An 18,588-nucleotide genomic window follows, 5' to 3' on the forward strand; every position below is an offset into this window, starting at 1 on the left:
GAAAATGACGTTTTCATCAATAAATCGTGTTCGCTATAATATTGTTCTCATATATCCCAGCAGTTGCATTATTGCATCGATCGGACTAGAGGAAATCCAGGGCGATCAATGCTAAAGCCACAGCCAGCAGAGTAACGTATATAGAAATTGAATTTACAAAGATGTGCAAGTGTACTCACTCGAGTTTGTCGATGCCAAGGCTATGGAGGACTGTGGGCAGTGCAGGCAGAGAGTAACATAGCGACAGATCGATCCTCGGGTAATATAATGCGGACACAAGGCAAGTCTCTTCCTTCGTAGTAAGGCCACCCAGCGTAATGGTCTGCCTTGTCTGTGAGGAGTAGGTGCACTCGGCTATCAAGTGGTCGCCCTGTAACAACACGAAAACAAACAAGACACGAGGCCAATTTTAGTACTGCACATCGACTACATACACACTGTTATTAGTTTTTTATTCATTTATGTTTCGAATTTCACGTTTCACAATAATGTTGAAATTTTTGGCGCCAACAAGTATAGTAAATATATCGATAGAACGAGATAAGAATATTTTATTAGATTTAAAAGAACTTACCGGCATCACCCTGACGGGTCGTTGGAGTCTTCTGTACTCTTGATAGCTCGGATCGTAGCTGGAATCGGAAGCGATCGGTGGCAGCTCCTTGCCACCTCTGATTTGCCTGAGCCGGACTTTTTTGCCGAGCTGGTGGGTGTGCATGATGACGGCGAATACGTTGACGCCGCTCTCGGGCACAGTCTCGCCGGTGCAGTCGGCTATGCAGTGACCCTCCGATATGACCTCCGGCTGGCCGGGTGGTATGATGTGACGCCAATTAGGATCGATGCCGACGCTCAGCACGCCGGCGTCGTGGGTGCGCAGCTTGTCCGTGTACGTGAGCCTCATGCCCGAGCTGTCAGTGACGAAGGCGTCGAGCTCCGGATTCGAGTAGTGCGTCTCCAACATGTAGAAGCGAGGACCCATGTATGGATCGAGAGCGTAGCCGGCCTCCGGAGGATAATTGAAGCCCTGTGAAACACAAGAGTGGAAACGTTGCGTTTTGCTTTTATTGTTTTTTTTACAAGAGATTTGATCGTGCTCTCCTACACACAACACACGCGTACACTCTCAAGCAAATCACAAGTACACTTATATAAAGAATGAGATGGACATGTGAATCTGGGTGGTCTTTATATACTCCGCTTCTCTTTTCTCCTGCTCTACACCAGTAGCGGGTACATTTTATTCGTACGCCATGCAATTTAGTTTACGCAATATGATTCTCTGTGATAATTAAATTAATGCAGTAGTGATGAATTTCAATTTGAAAAAAATCATCAATCGAAGGTATAAATCTGTTTCACATTCATGCTCAGAAATAAGAAGGCAAACAAGAACAAAAAAAGATTATAAGATAATACGCAGTAGCACCCCGCCTCAATAACTATAATAAGCTGAATTCTTCAAAGCTGCAGCAGGTACATCTTTGCCACACCGATTATTTTATCATCACATCACTCGAGTTTTATTTCTTACTCGCTTGGCCGGCAGTATAGTATATTGAGACAGAAAAAAATGCACATAATTATACATTAATATGTATATAATCTGCTTGTATTATGAGTAAACTATACGTATTTTTTATAACTAATGAATATTATTGTTAGGTGAGTATAGTAGAAGAGTTAGGTAGTGAGCTACCGAGATCGAAAAGTTTCGGCTTGCGGAGTAGGAGTCTGAAGGCGTTCCTAATATACTGACCCGACTTAATCAATGCAGTAGCAGCAACAGCAGTATCAGAATCAGAATATATAGATAGAGAAATCTCGAAAAGCGATCGTAGAGATGCGACCGTAGCAGGGCAAAAACACGACAAGGGCTTCGCACGGAGCTCACGTTTCTCCGAACGGTTTTTTTTTCTCTGCTTACATTGGTATGCATTGCGACGCGAGAAGGATTATCGCATGGCTAACCAAAGTTTTGCTCCCAAGCTATCTCTCTCATTCCCTTTCTCTGTCTTTCTCTCTTTTCATTTTCTCTGCTTGCTTATAAACACGGAAATCCGCGCGCCCAGTGCATAGACGCGACGAAATAGTACGGATGATAAGGTTTTTTACGGACGGTATACCTTATTATAAGGAATAATTTTGTTCGTGTATGCACGCTGAAGTTCCGCACGAGCGACAAGAGTTATTAGCGCGTCGGTAAAGTACTCTTTGCAAGTGCGCAAAAAGAGAGACAAGTTCGAGCTCGTGCGGGCGTCTCATCGCATTATACATGCGAAATATAAAAAATTTCTGTGCGTCGTATGTAACACGTGCGTGCAACATACGGAGCAAGCAGTGTTTCTTCGCCGAGAGAGAAAGAAAAAAGAAACGAGTCCCGAACTAGTGAATAGACGAAAGTTTAATGCTTTTCAGTGATGTCATACTTTAAATTATACGATACGCTTTCATACCTGCAGTCTGTTGAAAGAAAAAAGTTGCTGTTCGCTACAACGCACCGCTGTATACATTCGCCTGGATGTATGTACTATCAGACGCATGAAAAAGAGGCGATCCGTCAAACGTTCTCAAAAAATTGTTTGAAGGACTTTTCGCAACGCGAATGAACGAAAGAAAGATGCACATGTATGTTTGAAAGAAAAAAAAAGAAACGTCACGTAGGAAAGCACGAAAATTTGCGGCGATGTACGGCTCGAGTCAAAGCACAGCATGCATTATACGCGCGTATACGTTTTCCGTGTGTCAGAGCCTGGGCAAAGACAAAAACGGATAAACTCGAGAGTGTTAACTTGTGACCGGAGTATAATGCAGTATTGAATGAAGGATGATATCACTCGCGTGCTTGGGCACAGGCCGAGCTTTACATAAGCGGGATACTCTCTTTCATCGTGAGCTCGGACCTCGAGCCGGCAATAAGGTACGTCTTTCGCGAGCGAGCGCGAGTAATGTTTCATCTCCCGGACGACCTAATTCGTATGTGCGACTGCAGCTCATTTGATAAGAATTTTCAGCTCGGAAAAAATTTACGGAAAAAAGTGAGGAATATATAAGTACACGCGGCGTGAAAGCTTCGAGTCCCGGTATAAGCTTTTTTTCCGTTTTGAGAATATGCTTATTCGAGTCAGTTACAGGATGTTGATAAAACATGTTCGAGGGATTAAATATTTAAATTACAAACATTGAACGAAAGACTTATTTCAATTGAACCATGTCCATCGAAGCGATTACAAAAAAAAATTTAATTAAGCTTTGCCCTAACTCCCAAGCCTATATAAATGACAATAATAAAATCCCAGTGACCTGGTCAAGCGAGTCACATCGTTTTGCGTGTATCGTGTTCCACGGGGTACAGACCACCTACGTCCGACTTTCTCATGTACGCTTGGAAATCGAACTAATTACAAAGCCTTTCGATACGGTGCATGGGGCACGAGCGAAGCTGGCAAAAGTAGCTGAAAAAAATTTCTGTCGCGCGTGAACTAAATCGTGCAGGCAGGATAATAAGAGAACCAAGAAGAAGGATCGTAAAAGGAGAAAAAGGAGCAGGAGGAAAATAAATGTAAATGTGAGCGCATGTAGAGGCTTATGTAAATAAAGTGCAAGTATATACAGGAGACGTGATACTGACCTCCGAACCAAGATTCCAGGTTGCAGCGATGGTATTGCATTGGGCGTGCAGCCAGTCGGTGCCCGAGCAGCTAGTGCCGTTGGTTTTCTTAGCCTCGATGAGCTTGGCCTCGTCACCGCGACACTCGTACAGGGTCATGTGGTGAAGGTACTCCAGGCCGCCTTGAATAACGGGCTCGTACTGCAACAGACACGGGCAAAACAAACCAATATAATTTCCAATTCACAAATTTATACGCGTAAGCGCCTATATGCTAATGAGACGCAAAAAGGCAACACATCGTAAGGGCACGCTCTATTCTGCTGCATCTTACGCGCATGCATTATTTATATTCATGTATGTATATGTACTCTGATCTCGTAGACGAAAAATTCACCCGCGCAAATACATTCGATAGGTGCCGCTATTGCAGCGGCCATAGATCACATATGCTAGTTGTGCGCGGCCATTTGATTTTCCGTTGAATCGTGGGATTTACAAGCGGTAGCATACCGAATGTAAAGTGAAATTTCTTTTCTCTAATAATTAGAATGGATGGTAGCTAGCATTTTGGAATTTTATAAGCCATAAAATTTGTGTTTGCACATATTGCCAATATACACACGGTGAATCATTTATATCGATTCAACTCGCTACTCTCGCGATCGAGATAACTCGAGTCGAGAGTTTTGGTTATTGGATATAATGCGAGTATGCCGCGCTGTCTGTATTGAGTGTAAATATGTAACTCACACGTGAATTATGAAAAGTGCATTCATCGTCTACATTCATCATTATCCGAGTATATATACGTATACGCGTGTGTTCTCAAATTTAATTTGTGTCCCGTAATAACACGAGAGAGGCGAATTCGGTTCGATTAATTCGCGTCGATTTATATAGAGTGCGCGGATCCCATGGTATACAAATAATGATGCGAAAATTCGTCGTTATTTATTCTCGATTTCAAGGCATTTTCCATTTAATTAACGATCTCCGACTGTACGTATATATAAACGCAGCCACGAAACCGAATTTAACGAGCTAATATAAACAGACTGAAAAAGCAGTTACGTGATATACCGGCGTACGCGCGCGGCTTGTGACAAAAAGACCAATGAATAGCTAAGTACGTGATACTTGCTGTGTTATGACTTTAAAAAAGAAAAATCAGCCCGATGACCGAGATACAACTTTTCCAATAAACCGGTAAATTGGAAACTTTAATTGTCAATCATATGCCCATTGGCGAGTAGCGATCGCATTTAAAGGCTATACTTTCTTATTTATGGTATCGAAGGTTTTCAACGATTTTTTCCTTGCCGATATAATCATATAAGAGAAAATATCGAGAGAAACACTTACCCTGATGACGTGGTGCTTGCGCAGAATCTTGGGTAAGCTGAACACACGACACTGCAGCAGCGTGTCCTGATCCATTGGCAAGCGGACCTGCGAAAAGAATAATGACGAAACAATTATAGCAAAGTCTCGAAGCAAAATTGCACGCGTTTAATGCACGTGACGGCGCAAAAACGTTCAGCTGTCGTGCTCGAGCAAAAAACCTCATGCGAAAGTTTATTCGAGCGGGCGTCCGGCTGAGATGTACTTAAAAATTTTAATGCACACTTGGCCCGAAATACTTGGTGAAATAATAATTCTACGCAACAATAGCCCACGGAAAATTCTCATGCTCTCGCTTTCTATCGAGCAGCCGAAGCCCGAGAGGGCGCGCACATGGTGCACTGCGGCTGCGAGTAGTACGCGTATATAGATTGTGGACGGGCGCAAAAACGCCCCATTACGTACACTACGGGCTGCAGCAACAACGCGAGTAAATCCAATTACATCAGCCGATCCTCATTACCCCACCGACGCACCAGCTCTCTTTCCCGTCCTCTTCTTCTTCTCTTCTGCTTCTCCTCTTCTATACTTAGCAGTCCAGCTCAATTGGGCTCGTGAAACAATAACACGAAAAAACGATCGGACCTGGCCGCGGGCCCTTCCCACGCGACCGGCTGCATCGGACGCGAGCCTAGGTACCTCACGTGCCTATAAACCTACAACTCTTGCATTTGCTCAAATCCGCGACCTCTGCGTTTCTGCAACTCTTTTTATCGCTTTGGGTCGCGCTCGCCATCTCTTGTAAATCTGGCCGTTGTAAAAGTCCCTTGCTCGCCTCGGTGGGGAGCTCTTAATTGTACTTCTCACGACGATTTTGGAAAAATATTTTACATCAACTTGACTTTTGTCAGTTCTAATAAAATCTGTTATTACGTATCGCGAACTCGAAGTAAATTTTCTCTGCGTGGCGCGTCCACGCGGCGCTCGAGTTATACCTCCACGGATGCGAGGGCGGATTTTTATCGGTTGGCCAAATGCTGCATTGTGCTCAGGCTGCGAAGCGTCGAATTTATGATGGTGATAAATTCAGGCTCACGCTGCATTGCTAGCATAAAAACTATTCGTTCATTAGCGTCCTGGTCCGCCTCTATCTTTTCTATATATTTTATACATATATATATAAAGTATATCACGCGGAAATTACAGTCTTTTTGCGCAGCTTTTACGTTTATATTAACCAGAAACGCGTGGTATTTTGCATCATTGTACTGTACCTATCGGACATAAATTGGTAAGACGCTTCATATTTTTCCTTCTCCTTACGAAATGAAAAACTTGGAAAAAAAAGGAAAAAAAATAGCTGTGCAAATACTGCAGGAGGTTGCATAACATTCATGCTGAGGATAAAAAATGTGAGCAAAGATTGATGGTGATCATGGCTATTTGAAAATCATCGAGAATAGTTATAATATTAATTTAAAAAACTTTGTCTCATCGGGATAATATTCACGTCACATATTACGATAAAAAATGTCAATAACTTACCAACGCATAAATACATGGTTGGTGCATACTATATGTTATGCCATCGTATTTATATTTTAAAAGTGCTCTACAACTCATTAAGCTGAGGCATTGCGCGTTCGCCTTTCAATTAAGGGACCGACTGCTTGAGTCGAGCGTTATGACGCAATCGAAAAACTTGACCCACAAAAAAATATCTGGATAAGTGAAATAAAAATCGCCGAATTTAAGCCTTCTGCGAGTTATTCAGACGTACAGATGATACAGCTTTTTCAGAACTTTAATAACGATGATGTGTTTAATACGTGCTGACTATGAATCAATGTTTTTCAACTAATCACATTTAATTTGACTCTCAACGCGATTATACACATATAAAATTATAATTTATAATTTTCGATAATTTACGATCTTTAATTCTTTGCGCAACTTATTGCGGCAACGATAGAAAATTTTTAACTTATCTAATTGGCAAAAACGTCAGTCTATTTAATGTGATCTAAAGTCGCAGTTTCAGATTTAAATTTTAAAGTTATTTCACCCCATTTTTAACAGTATCGAGAAAGAAATAGTTTATGTCAATGAATACTTCATGCCCCTGTAAATCCAAGGGAATGGAATAGAATTTATATGTGGAACCTTTGAGTTGAGTTTGCACAATCCAATTTATAAAGAAAATAACCAAGACGTGTCCTTGCACATATATTGAGAATTTTCAAGAGATGAAATAAGTTTAAAAAATTTTGATCTTAAAGCACGTGGCCTCCGTTGCTATTGATATTAAGAAATTCATAGGGATAATTGACTTGATTTTTAGAAACAATGGTGCAGAATTTGATAGAAATTTAATAGAAATATATTACGTAAAAGGATTGTAATGCAGTACGATACGTCAAAAAAATGTTCTAAGCTTTTCAGTTCACGACGTTTTTGGTTGATATTATGGAGTGATCATTCATAGAATCAGAAGCTAATTAAAAGGGTCTTTAATTCTCTTTGTTTGATGCTTGAATGCACTGTTTCTGGAAGCGTTGAACATTAACATGAATGTTCAATCATACAATGTAATAAAAGCTCGAGTTATTGTATATATGATCGATTTAATATTAATTATGACAGAGACGTATACAATTAGAGACGTTTGATTGATTAATCGAGGGTGCAATTTTTTCGGTTCATTGAACATCATTAATTGAACTTGGACATTACGTATGTGAGTTATAACTATCGATCTTTAAAATCGTAATAACATTTTCTCTCGCACTTATTTGTTGCTCTTGCGAACGAAGCTGTTTTCGAATATGCAAATGATTTAAAAAACTCTAAAAGCTTACCTGTGCATTTAGCAGCTCCCAGGTATGCAAAATGGGCTCCGGCTCAATATTGCGAGCATTAGTGCCCTGGTGGCTGATTCGGCGTGGCTCGACATCACGTTGAACGAGATAGAGTGGACGCATACCCTTGACTGCTCCGTCAGCCGGAAGTACGCCGGCTGCCGATGCTGGCTCGTCCACGTGGTATTGCCATACAACCTGCAGCGTATCGTTCTGTAAAATAGAGAAAAACGAGGATGTGGTTAGTGACAATGATGTTGCATTTTGCTTCTTTCTTAAACTAGAGTTTGCTCTTTTTGCCTCCTCCTAGAGGAAGCTCTTTGATAGGCTAAAACAAATTTTTGAACCACGTGTAGCAGGATAATTTTATTTACATATTTATAATCTTGATTGAATTTCCAATTTTTTTTACCTTTTTTACTTTTAATAATTTCTCATTTAATTACCATTAGCGTTTATACAGAAAAATTGAAATATAAACAAAATTTTTAGAAAGAAGCTAGTTGCGGTTTTTTAAATTAATTTTTGTGTAAATGATCTGCCGTACATCTAAGCAAATTATGCGATAGAAATATTGGAAATAAAAATCGAGCCCGTTTCCAGGACGCATACTGTTCAGGAAAAATAATTTACTCTGTACCTTTATACTGGCCAGGGGATTTTTCAATGAAGAGATAAAACGAGGAATATATTTTCAACTACACGGCTACTGGACGTATAATGCGATTTTGCACGCCATAATTACACAATGCAGCGCTGCAGGAGGAGGAAAAAAAATAAACGAGAGATGATTCTCGAATAGTTAATAACGCGCCTGCTACTGCAGTTGGGTAATTAAGCCCGAGTGCATGCGTAAGTAATTGCAGTTCAAGGGTGTATTAACGCGCGAAGGAGAGAAGAGAGGAAAAACGGGACGTACGTATATATACGCCTGCTCGATTCAATATAAGGATATAAAGCGCCTTATTTAGTTAAGTTCAATGCAAATTAAGCGCAGTTTAGGATCTTTGCGACTATATGTCGTATGGACGTATAAGCCCTGAAAATTGAATTCAGTGGCTATTCTTCTCTTCACTAGTTTGCATAATTAGTTTCTTTAGAAACGTGGACAGATAAGTCAAATCAAGCAAACTCCTGACCCAATTCCTCTTTGTTCCTTTTCATCCAGTCAACAAACGAAAATTTTAACGTATATAAATCTATCTAAAAAAAGAGGTCGCTTAAAGAATTTATAATATTAATTTCTGAATCAAATAAAATATCCCGAAATACGAGTGGAGGAATTCTCTCTGATTTTTTTAAATCGTAGGAAGAATGAAAAATTGCCTTGGAGTCATTGCAATGGAAAAAATTCATTCAGCCAGACAATTATGCTGCTTTTTTGTTCAAGTGCACAGGACAATTTCATTCCCGACTCTTCATGCGCTAATAGCCGGCGTCAAAGCTCTCGTCTTTTTTCAGTAAAAACTGCAATTCTATAAACATTTTGGCAATGACATACGAACAAGAAGAGATTTATGGTATAACATGTCTGTCGAAATCTACGATCCAAAAGTTATTGTCAAAAAAATATATATAAAAGCTATGTTCAAGAGTTAAGAAGATGCATTTTTTAAAACACAGGAGACCTTTACAGGAGATTTGGATAGCTTGTTATAACTTTAGGAACAAAAATAAATAAAACTGCAATGTTCCAATGGTAATTTGAAAGAATCGATGAGTTAGTAGCCAATTAATAAAATAAATTTAAGTGTTTAATTCTTTTGTTATGCATTTAATAAGAAAAATTTGAATGTTAATTATGCAGAAAGAAATTCTTCCTTTCGCTGAATTAAATTCATTAGCATTACAGAGTTGGGGTGGCGAGATAGAGTTTAGCTTTAGCGAGACGCAATCTTTTGATATAAAATTTTCAATGCCAGATTGCAAGCATGTAGAGGGTGAAAAAATAATTTTTTTTATTAAAACCATCGTACTTGCGAGCGCGGGCGCGTGTAATCTGGCGGGCATTTATAAGGCCGAATGTACTTACACATATAGGTATATAATGAAAGCTTTTCACTGCACCTAGGAGAAGCAGCAGCGCAAAATTTTATCAGCAATGTGGAAAAATGGGAAATAATGAAGATGAACAATGCGAAAAAGCTCTTTGCAATCACGGATTCTTCCTTTCTTTCCTTTCGTTCGATTTTTTCATCCGCTCTTGAGCCATGTACGTATATATACTTGGCAAGAGTGTACGAAGCGAAAATGCCCTTTCTTTTTCATTTGTAGCAACTCCGTAGGTACAGTTGGATTTATCGCGGCTAGTGGTCATAATGATACGTCGAAATTAGATGGGAGCTCCGTGTGTACTTCCGTGTAAGTGTGTAAGTTGGTATGTGTGCAGTACGCGAATATAGCCAATCCAATCGACCCAACCCTCGCCACCCCCATCGTATTTATACGTATGTGTTTTCTGTTGCTCTCTTTGTGCTTGTGCATGAGTTAATAAAACCACATGTAGCTGTGCAGCTGTAAAAAATATTTTTCCAAATTTTTTTACTTTCTTCTCCGATTCTCAGCCTATTTTATTATCGACTTGATTAAATTTTTCTTGGCGATTTCAAAATTCACATGGACTTGGAATCACACGAAAAAATATTAGTGAACGCGCGGCGTATATTAGTGTACATGAATTAACTTATGTGCATGCATGTAACATAGGTTAGTCATTATCATTATAGTTAACATTATTAATAAATCATACGAACGGAACAGAAAAAAGTGCATTAATAATCGTTGTAGTGGATGTTGCTATAGACACATATACTCAGACACACACACACACACGCACGCACACACAGATATATGCATGCGCAGTTGTCGACTCGAGTTCGACGTTCGACGCCAGCGGTACGTAGGTCGCTGGGTACGCGCGTGCGACGACGCTGGCGGCCCCGGATCGATGACAAAAGCTCTCTTGCGGGTGTAGTCTTGAAGAAAGCATCAGCGCGCACACAACGCTGCGATAGCCCTCGAGTGTACGTGTAGCCGATAGCCGACTATATTGCACGGCTCAAGCTATGAGAGTAGAGAGCGAGGTCGATGAATTTAACCCGTAAATAGTCTCTGATTATATGGACGATAAGGCCGAGGAAAACTTGAAGCTTTCTAGCTTCCATCTACCTCTCCCTCTATCTCTATCACCCTGCCAGCTCCTTTACCCCTCTTCTTTCACCTCATCGTCGTCGTCAAACGTCCCCGCGTCGACCCTGCTGCTCGTCCCACCTTCTTTTTTAATTAAACTCTCTTTCTCTCTCTCTCTTTCTTTCTTACTGTACTGGCTGCTTCTTTTGTCGCTTTAATGCGCCTTTCAACTAATTGCGAGAATCCGTTTCTTCGAGCCGCTACTACTCTCGAAACTTTTACTGCGTTGAAGCATAATGAGTAATGATGAAATTTGGCTCTGTGTATGCGTAGGTGGATAGAGCTGATTATTCCTGCATATACAGGCTTATGTACCGTTTGCACCCCCTTGTGATTCGTCGTATAGTACAAATTATCGAGGCAAATTCTTGGCAAATTTCACCGAGCGATCTCGACTTCTCGCTGATCCACGCGTACATGCTATATGTGAAAGGTTGAGTCGAGTAACGATCTCCGTCTCCGTCTCGTGTACGTGTGTCTATATCTATATGTACGCATATACAGTTGCTGTATTGTAAGCACCTGCTTACGTATGTGCATCGATACGCTCGCACACATACACACACACACAATATGCACAGAAATTTTTTTTCAATCAAAATTTCTAAGAGCTTGAACAATAGATTCATATGCCTACAGGTAAACGCCGCGTGCGCGTGAGTTTCTCGCTCTCCGCTGCGCGGTTCATTGCGCGGTTAGTCACTACCATATAGGTGCATGCGTGCCGATGAAATTGCAGTCGATCGGACGGCTCGTTTGCATAACGCGTATATACACACACGCACGCTCGAGAGCCCGTGTGCGTAGATATATAGATACACAAACGCACGCGCTATCGTATCGCAGCTCGCGCGCTCGCGTATACTTTTATTCTCAATATCCTTTATTTCATTTCCCAGTTGCGCGAACTGCGTGTGTTTTTTATATATACGTATATTGTGTAAGCACTCACACTGAAGCGCAGCTCGCACGGTACACAAGCTATTCTCAACAAGAGAAATGAATATCTAAACTCATCTTCAAAATGAAATTTTTCCCTCGCCAACAGAAAACCAATTTCCATGCGCGCATGCATACTTATAAAGTAACGTGTAGCGGTGGCTATATGTATCTATGTGTGCACAGGCAGTAGACACACACTCACACACACATGCACACACATCATCGTAATCGCACAGCACACATATTTCTCAGCTCTTTTCGTCATTTATTTAAATTTTATATACATAGGTACTCTCTCGAGCACTTACACAAATATATTATATACAAATGCGAGTTCATGCAGACACACATGTATGCAGTCGACATATGTAAATCGAAGGAAAGAAGCTAGCATTGGAAACGGTAAATTACTCCCATTTCGATTCAGTCAGTAGATCTGCATCTCGCATAAGAGGAGCCAAACTCACCCGAGCAACGGCGCGAGTGTGTACTTGCGATGCATATGTGTGTCTGCTGCACATTCAAGAGTGTGAGAGCATAATCTACGTCGCAAATCGATCGCAAGAGAGTCACGTTATAGGTGCAGAATCGTACAGCAACATATATCGTAGCCAGATATGAAGATGCGCATCTTCGTGAGGGAGAGAGAGAGAGAAAGATCTTGGCCTTTGATCTTATTTCGATATCCGTACGTTATATGTATGCGCTATGAACGTATGTATGGATGCTGCCAATGGGCAAGGCTGAAAAGGAGCCGAGCGAGGAAATCGAGTCTTGGCTTAGATCCAAATCCCTGATTTGTTATTGACTACGTGCGTGCGAGTATATATATGGGTAAGGCTCAGAATTTTTTAAATAAACCTGCGCTCGTATGTCACCGATCTTGACGCGCTTTTGGTATGTTATAGTACATGGTAAAAAAGACCCAAAACCAAAATTTTAGACCCCCTCCCCCCTCCTACCCCCCACTTCCGGTATAAACGTCCATTTTCTATCTATATTTTTTCTGAAGGCCTAAAGCAATTAAAAAATCTGAAAAAATTCACAAAAATACTTTTCAACAATCCAAACAATCTTGAATTTTTTCAGATTTTTTGAGTGCTTCAGGCCTTCAGAAAAAATTATTGAAAATTTTGAAAATTCATATACGGCGCTACGATGCAATACAAAGCCCGATCTTTTTTTCCACTTATTTTTGACATCAAAATACATAACCTCAAATTTTTTCAGATTTTTTCAGACAGAGCGCTGGCGGTTTTTAGCCGAAAAACGCCCTTTTTTTACGAAAATAATTTTTTTAGGGCGATATGAAGCTTTAAAAAATCTGGAAAAATTTTTTTCTTGTTTTTCAGGTCAAAATACATAACCTTGAATTTTTTCAAATTTTTTAATTGAAGGCGATAGCATCTATGGCTAAAAAACGCTATTTTTATGAAAAACGGTTCCTGGAACCCAGAGGTTCCGGTAAAAAAATTTGAAAAAATTTTTTTCGAATTCCTTGTCAAATTTTAATAAATTTTGACCGTCGCAAAATTTCGATTGGAGCTTCCTAGCTCATTCTAGAGCATAACAAAGATTCGAGCGAAATTCTGAAGACGTTCATCACAATTACATTATTTTTCAAATTTCTTCAGAATTTCGCTCGAATCTTTGTTATGCTCTAGAATGAGCTAGGAAGCTCCAATCGAAATTTTGCGACGGTCAAAATTTATTAAAATTTGACAAGGAATTCGAAAAAAATTTTTTCAAATTTTTTTACCGGAACCTCTGGGTTCCAGGAACCGTTTTTCATAAAAATAGCGTTTTTTAGCCATAGATGCTATCGCCTTCAATTAAAAAATTTGAAAAAATTCAAGGTTATGTATTTTGACCTGAAAAACAAGAAAAAAATTTTTCCAGATTTTTTAAAGCTTCATATCGCCCTAAAAAAATTATTTTCGTAAAAAAAGGGCGTTTTTCGGCTAAAAACCGCCAGCGCTCTGTCTGAAAAAATCTGAAAAAATTTGAGGTTATGTATTTTGATGTCAAAAATAAGTGGAAAAAAAGATCGGGCTTTGTATTGCATCGTAGCGCCGTATATGAATTTTCAAAATTTTCAATAATTTTTTCTGAAGGCCTGAAGCACTCAAAAAATCTGAAAAAATTCAAGGTTGTTTGGATTGTTGAAAAGTATTTTTGTGAATTTTTTCAGATTTTTTAATTGCTTCAGGCCTTCAGAAAAAATATAGATAGAAAATGGACGTTTATACCGGAAGTGGGGGGTAGGAGGGGGGAGGGGGTCTAAAATTTTGGTTTTGGGTCTTTTTTACCATGTACTATAACATACCAAAAGCGCGTCAAGATCGGTGACATACGAGCGCAGGTTTATTTAAAAAATTCTGAGCCTTACCCATATAAATGTGTATGGCATATATGTATTGCTAGTTCACCAGTCACGAGCTCGCGCACGACTGTATAACGTAATCTCTTCGTGCGACTGCCGTACAGTCCAGGCGAAAAGTGCTCACTGCGCTAAAAGAGAGCTCCTGGCGATAATTATTCGTTGGGAGCTTTCTTTTTTTTTGGCCAACAGCAGCTTTAGCCAGTGTGACAAGTAACGTTTACGTATTAGTGCTGCACCTCGAGAGAGAGAAAGAGAGAGAGAGAGTCTATAATATAGATATGTACGCGAGTGCTCATGCAACGATAGATAGCACGCGTAAATGCAATAATCCAGGCTCACAGGGCCGCTTTCAGAAATGAAGTTATGATGCTACAACAGCAGCAACAGCAGCAGCACGAGCGCGTGCATTTACGACCCCGACAGCCGTACGTCTATATGCGCACACGTAAAATGCGACATGTCAAACTTCTCTCGTGCATGACAACGTTATCGCGCTGCTCGCATAGGCCTGCCATTATACGAGAACGCGTCGTAAACATTTTTGCCCCCGCACTTATGCGCCCAGCACCAATATTATACTATATCTGAACATGCTATATACGTAAATATATTTGTACATATGGGATATAGACGAGCACGCGTGTATATTTTATAATCCCTGCCGAGTTTGCAATGGTAGCTGCACGCGTCCACGACAACTGTAAATTACTCATAGCTATACTTATACACGTAGCTTGCCGTTTGTGCGCTGGCCTGCGTACATGTATTTGGTTTATGTATATATCATTAGAAACGACGACGTATAGGTAGTAAATAACTCGCTGCGTATATACCGCAGTCGTGGTGCAGCTCTGCGCTATGTGAAACAAATTGAAATCTCAAATCGATGATTTATTAAGCTGGAACGCGCAGGACGACATCGCTGCTGAATTCATACGTACATAGCTATGTAGACGCGCGCACTGCACGTATGTATGATACGTCTAGGTGCATTTTCTGTGCCAGAAGCCAGAAGTAGGTCGTCCGATAGTACGTGGAAATGTCTTTTGCGAACAGTGCGCTGCGCCGAATGCACATAAGGATGCTATGTGCGCAGAGCCAGAATCGGAACGACGAGACCGAGAGACAGAGAGATAGGTCTAAATTATACATTTGCGACGATAAGCCGGCTGAGTAATGAGAGGCACGGAGCGACGCACACAAAATATCAATCGTTCGGCTACTATAGCGATGGAACAAAAAGTGCAACGGATATTCTCGTTTATTAATCGACTCGACTATAAGCGACAATTTTTTACTTTCGGCTGTCATGGCACAGCTTCGAAACGAGTCTCTGAAATTGCCCATTGCAACGTATGAAAGAATTAGCTCAAAAACACGAGTGTCATTTCTTCCGTTGAAATTATATCGACACAATATATTATGCTCTAAAATTGTTTGCACTCGTGAGCGTTATTCATCAAAACGTTAGTGTAGACGCAGGCACGCGTACAGTCTACCTGAGCGCGCTCTTTTATACATGTCTTTAGCAATCAAGAGTCATTAATTCTGCATTTATCTTGTGCAGGCAAAACCGGTGTACATTATACTCATGAGCTTGTATGCACCCAGACTCTTCTCTAGACTCGCACGTACGCGCAGTCCTTCCCGCGCACGAAGCACCAACAGCGAATACGGGTAGCAAATCATATACTAAAGCGCCGAAAGAAAATGCACGTCCTCGATTTTTCGCGATTAAATCGGTCTTACCTACATAAGGTCATGTATCCTGATAGAAAATTCGATCGAGCCAAGAATTTGCTCGAGTTTGCAGATCTAGTCGGATAATTCTCTTCGCAACTTCCAAGTGGTTTTCTCCAATAAACAGAATAGATCCTGCATAATATCGTTGAATTTTCTATTCGTGTGCGTATATTATAAATACAAAGACCATTTATGCGCATTCAAATTTTCCTCGCTCATAAATACGCATGAAAATTGAATTGCATAATTGGAAATGGTATATGTACGCGTATTCATAGCTAGTACTTCTTATCCACAACGTACGTCTTGAAATTAAGTCCGTGCGCTCCAAGACGTCAATGATTAATGGTAAAAAGTTGAAAAAGGCGGCAAACAATTATCTGCATCTTATCTTTCGAATTTATATTTCTACTCGACATTTGCCTCTGCCACGTGTATGTAATGCACATCGTTGTGGCTAGTGCGGAGCTTTTTCTCTCAAGGGCTGAAAAAGCTCTCGAAGTCTTAAACGATCTCGACCGATGCGACGATAAATCTCGCTGAGCAAAAAAATAAGCGTACGTACGAGCAGAAGAAAAGAAAGCTGTATTGTTCCGATGGGCACTCACGAAGCCAACGTATACCCTCGACAGCTGAAAACCTAAGTACTTCGATACGACTTGGCTCGTGGCTGTGTCTTAAAGCCAGCTCTCGGTGACTCTATATATTACAGCAAGCTCTACACTACAGATGGGTGCATCTATTTATTCGCATCATTATACCGTGCAGTTCGCATTTTACGTACTCACAGCCTCAAGAAGTTTGTTTCAAAACCTATTGATTATTCATTAAAGTTCCGATTAACTTGCACGCTCGTGCCCGTTTATGTTTATTCAAGTATCTACGCATATTGAGAATCACTTTTATGATATTTCAATTTGCAAATACGCTGAAAAACGGATCATTTTACTCGGCTTTGATTCTAGTACAAAGCAAGCTTGTATCGCGTGTCTCGACTCGACGCATCAGCGAGGTAAAATGTTATAGAATCGCGAGACGGATAGTTTACTTTTCCAGAAGCTATACTGCAAGTCTTTTTCATCTGCATCATTAGCGGGGATTTTTCTCCCGTTTCAATTCGGTTGTAAGAGCTGACTAACACGTATGAAAAAGTCTTTCATTTTGCTACTCGCGTCTTTCGCTCTCTCAATGCGCTTGACTCCCTATATACATCGATGTATACAGATCATGACAGCCGTAGCAGTAGACTCGCGATAAATGAAGACTAGCTCGAATCGAAGATTTAGTAGTGAACATCTTTCATCCCGTGGCAATATTCTTGGCTAAAGATTTTCGGTATTCAAGCGAGGCTTCGCGCGAGCTACCAATACGCCTCGAGTCTCTCGATCCTTGCATCACGAGCCGCATCCAATTCAACGAAGATCTAGCGCTCCAATTGTCTAATACTGCTATGTATGTGTGTGAGAACTTGCTGCTACTGCAAGCCTAGAGCCGATTATCGAGATATGCTTTCGAGCACGCCAAGCAGCTCCCACGTCTAAACGGCCTTTACGTGACTGTACTTCGATTATGACTTTAACGCCCTGCCTTCCTTCCTCCCACCCCTACTCGTGGCTGCTTCTCCTGTGCGGAGCTTTCCAACTAGAGTTTCCTCCCCCACCCTTCCCTCTTCCCCCAATTTTCATATATGACCTTGGGTGTGGTCCGACAAATCAAATAGTTATTTACACGTGCTGAATTTTAAAGGAGAACGAATTAGTCGCTTTTTATGACTGTAATACGAACGAGCGCTGTAAACCGGCTTTATACGTGCTTCCGATCGAAAGTTTTATGATCGAGCCGAACGTTTGGTCGATTTTTCAACGAGTGCACGACTAGCAATTAAGATAACTTTCGATTCAATTTCACTGTGTAGATTCAAGTATGTACGTATGTATAATATAGTAGGAAGGATTGATTCTGAACCATTAGGTTTTGGCACCAACGATGCTGCGCAGCCTCTGTATAACGAGCTCGATCATCGTCGTCATCGTCGACACCCCCTTTTTCATGGTCATCTATTAGCGCCCAGCCCGAGTCCAATGATCCTTTCAAATGTCCTACGTGTCGATCGTGCTCCGAATGAGAAAGAGAGGTAAAAATCTATTATATGCCCTGAGTGCATACATTTATATAAATTCGCAGCTGTGCATATAGTTGAGAGATGAAGAAAGAGGACGAGGAGGAGGAGGAGGAGGAGGAGAGCTGCCGAGAGCTTGAATTGGGAAGGGCGAGGCTGCTATAGGACGGCGTGCGAGTGCCAATTATCGGAATGAACTTTGAGTGCATAACCGAGAGATAGAGCGAGTGAGAGAACTACCGGATCGATCGATCGTCGACCCGAATTTAAATGTCCAGCCCGCACACGCTCCGTTGTTGCCGCGTATATATAAAGCGCCTGCAGTTGCACCAATCAAATTCTATTGTTTATGAGAAATTGTGTACTCTTCGGCTCTTTCTTCCTCGGTGCTTCAATCTTC

General features: G+C 40.9%; 1 protein-coding gene across 2 annotated transcripts in view; it reads right to left on the minus strand.

The window, feature by feature from the left end:
* Positions 1-18,588, minus strand: part of LOC106648844 (MOXD1 homolog 2) — a 135,095-nt gene that overhangs the window by 1,098 nt on the left and 115,409 nt on the right. For both annotated transcript variants that reach the window (XM_014365969.1, XM_014365967.2), the window contains exons 4-8: positions 7,813-8,025; positions 4,976-5,062; positions 3,632-3,811; positions 575-1,027; positions 180-370 (exon numbers count right to left, since the gene is read on the minus strand). In XM_014365969.1, coding sequence (XP_014221455.1) covers positions 180-370; positions 575-1,027; positions 3,632-3,811; positions 4,976-5,062; positions 7,813-8,025 — 1,124 coding nt within the window. The remainder of the gene's footprint in view (positions 1-179; positions 371-574; positions 1,028-3,631; positions 3,812-4,975; positions 5,063-7,812; positions 8,026-18,588) is intronic.

This window comes from Trichogramma pretiosum, unplaced genomic scaffold, assembly GCF_000599845.2.
Source record: "Trichogramma pretiosum strain Unisexual culture from Peru unplaced genomic scaffold, Tpre_2.0 scaffold33, whole genome shotgun sequence".
Classification (NCBI taxonomy): domain Eukaryota; kingdom Metazoa; phylum Arthropoda; class Insecta; order Hymenoptera; family Trichogrammatidae; genus Trichogramma; species Trichogramma pretiosum.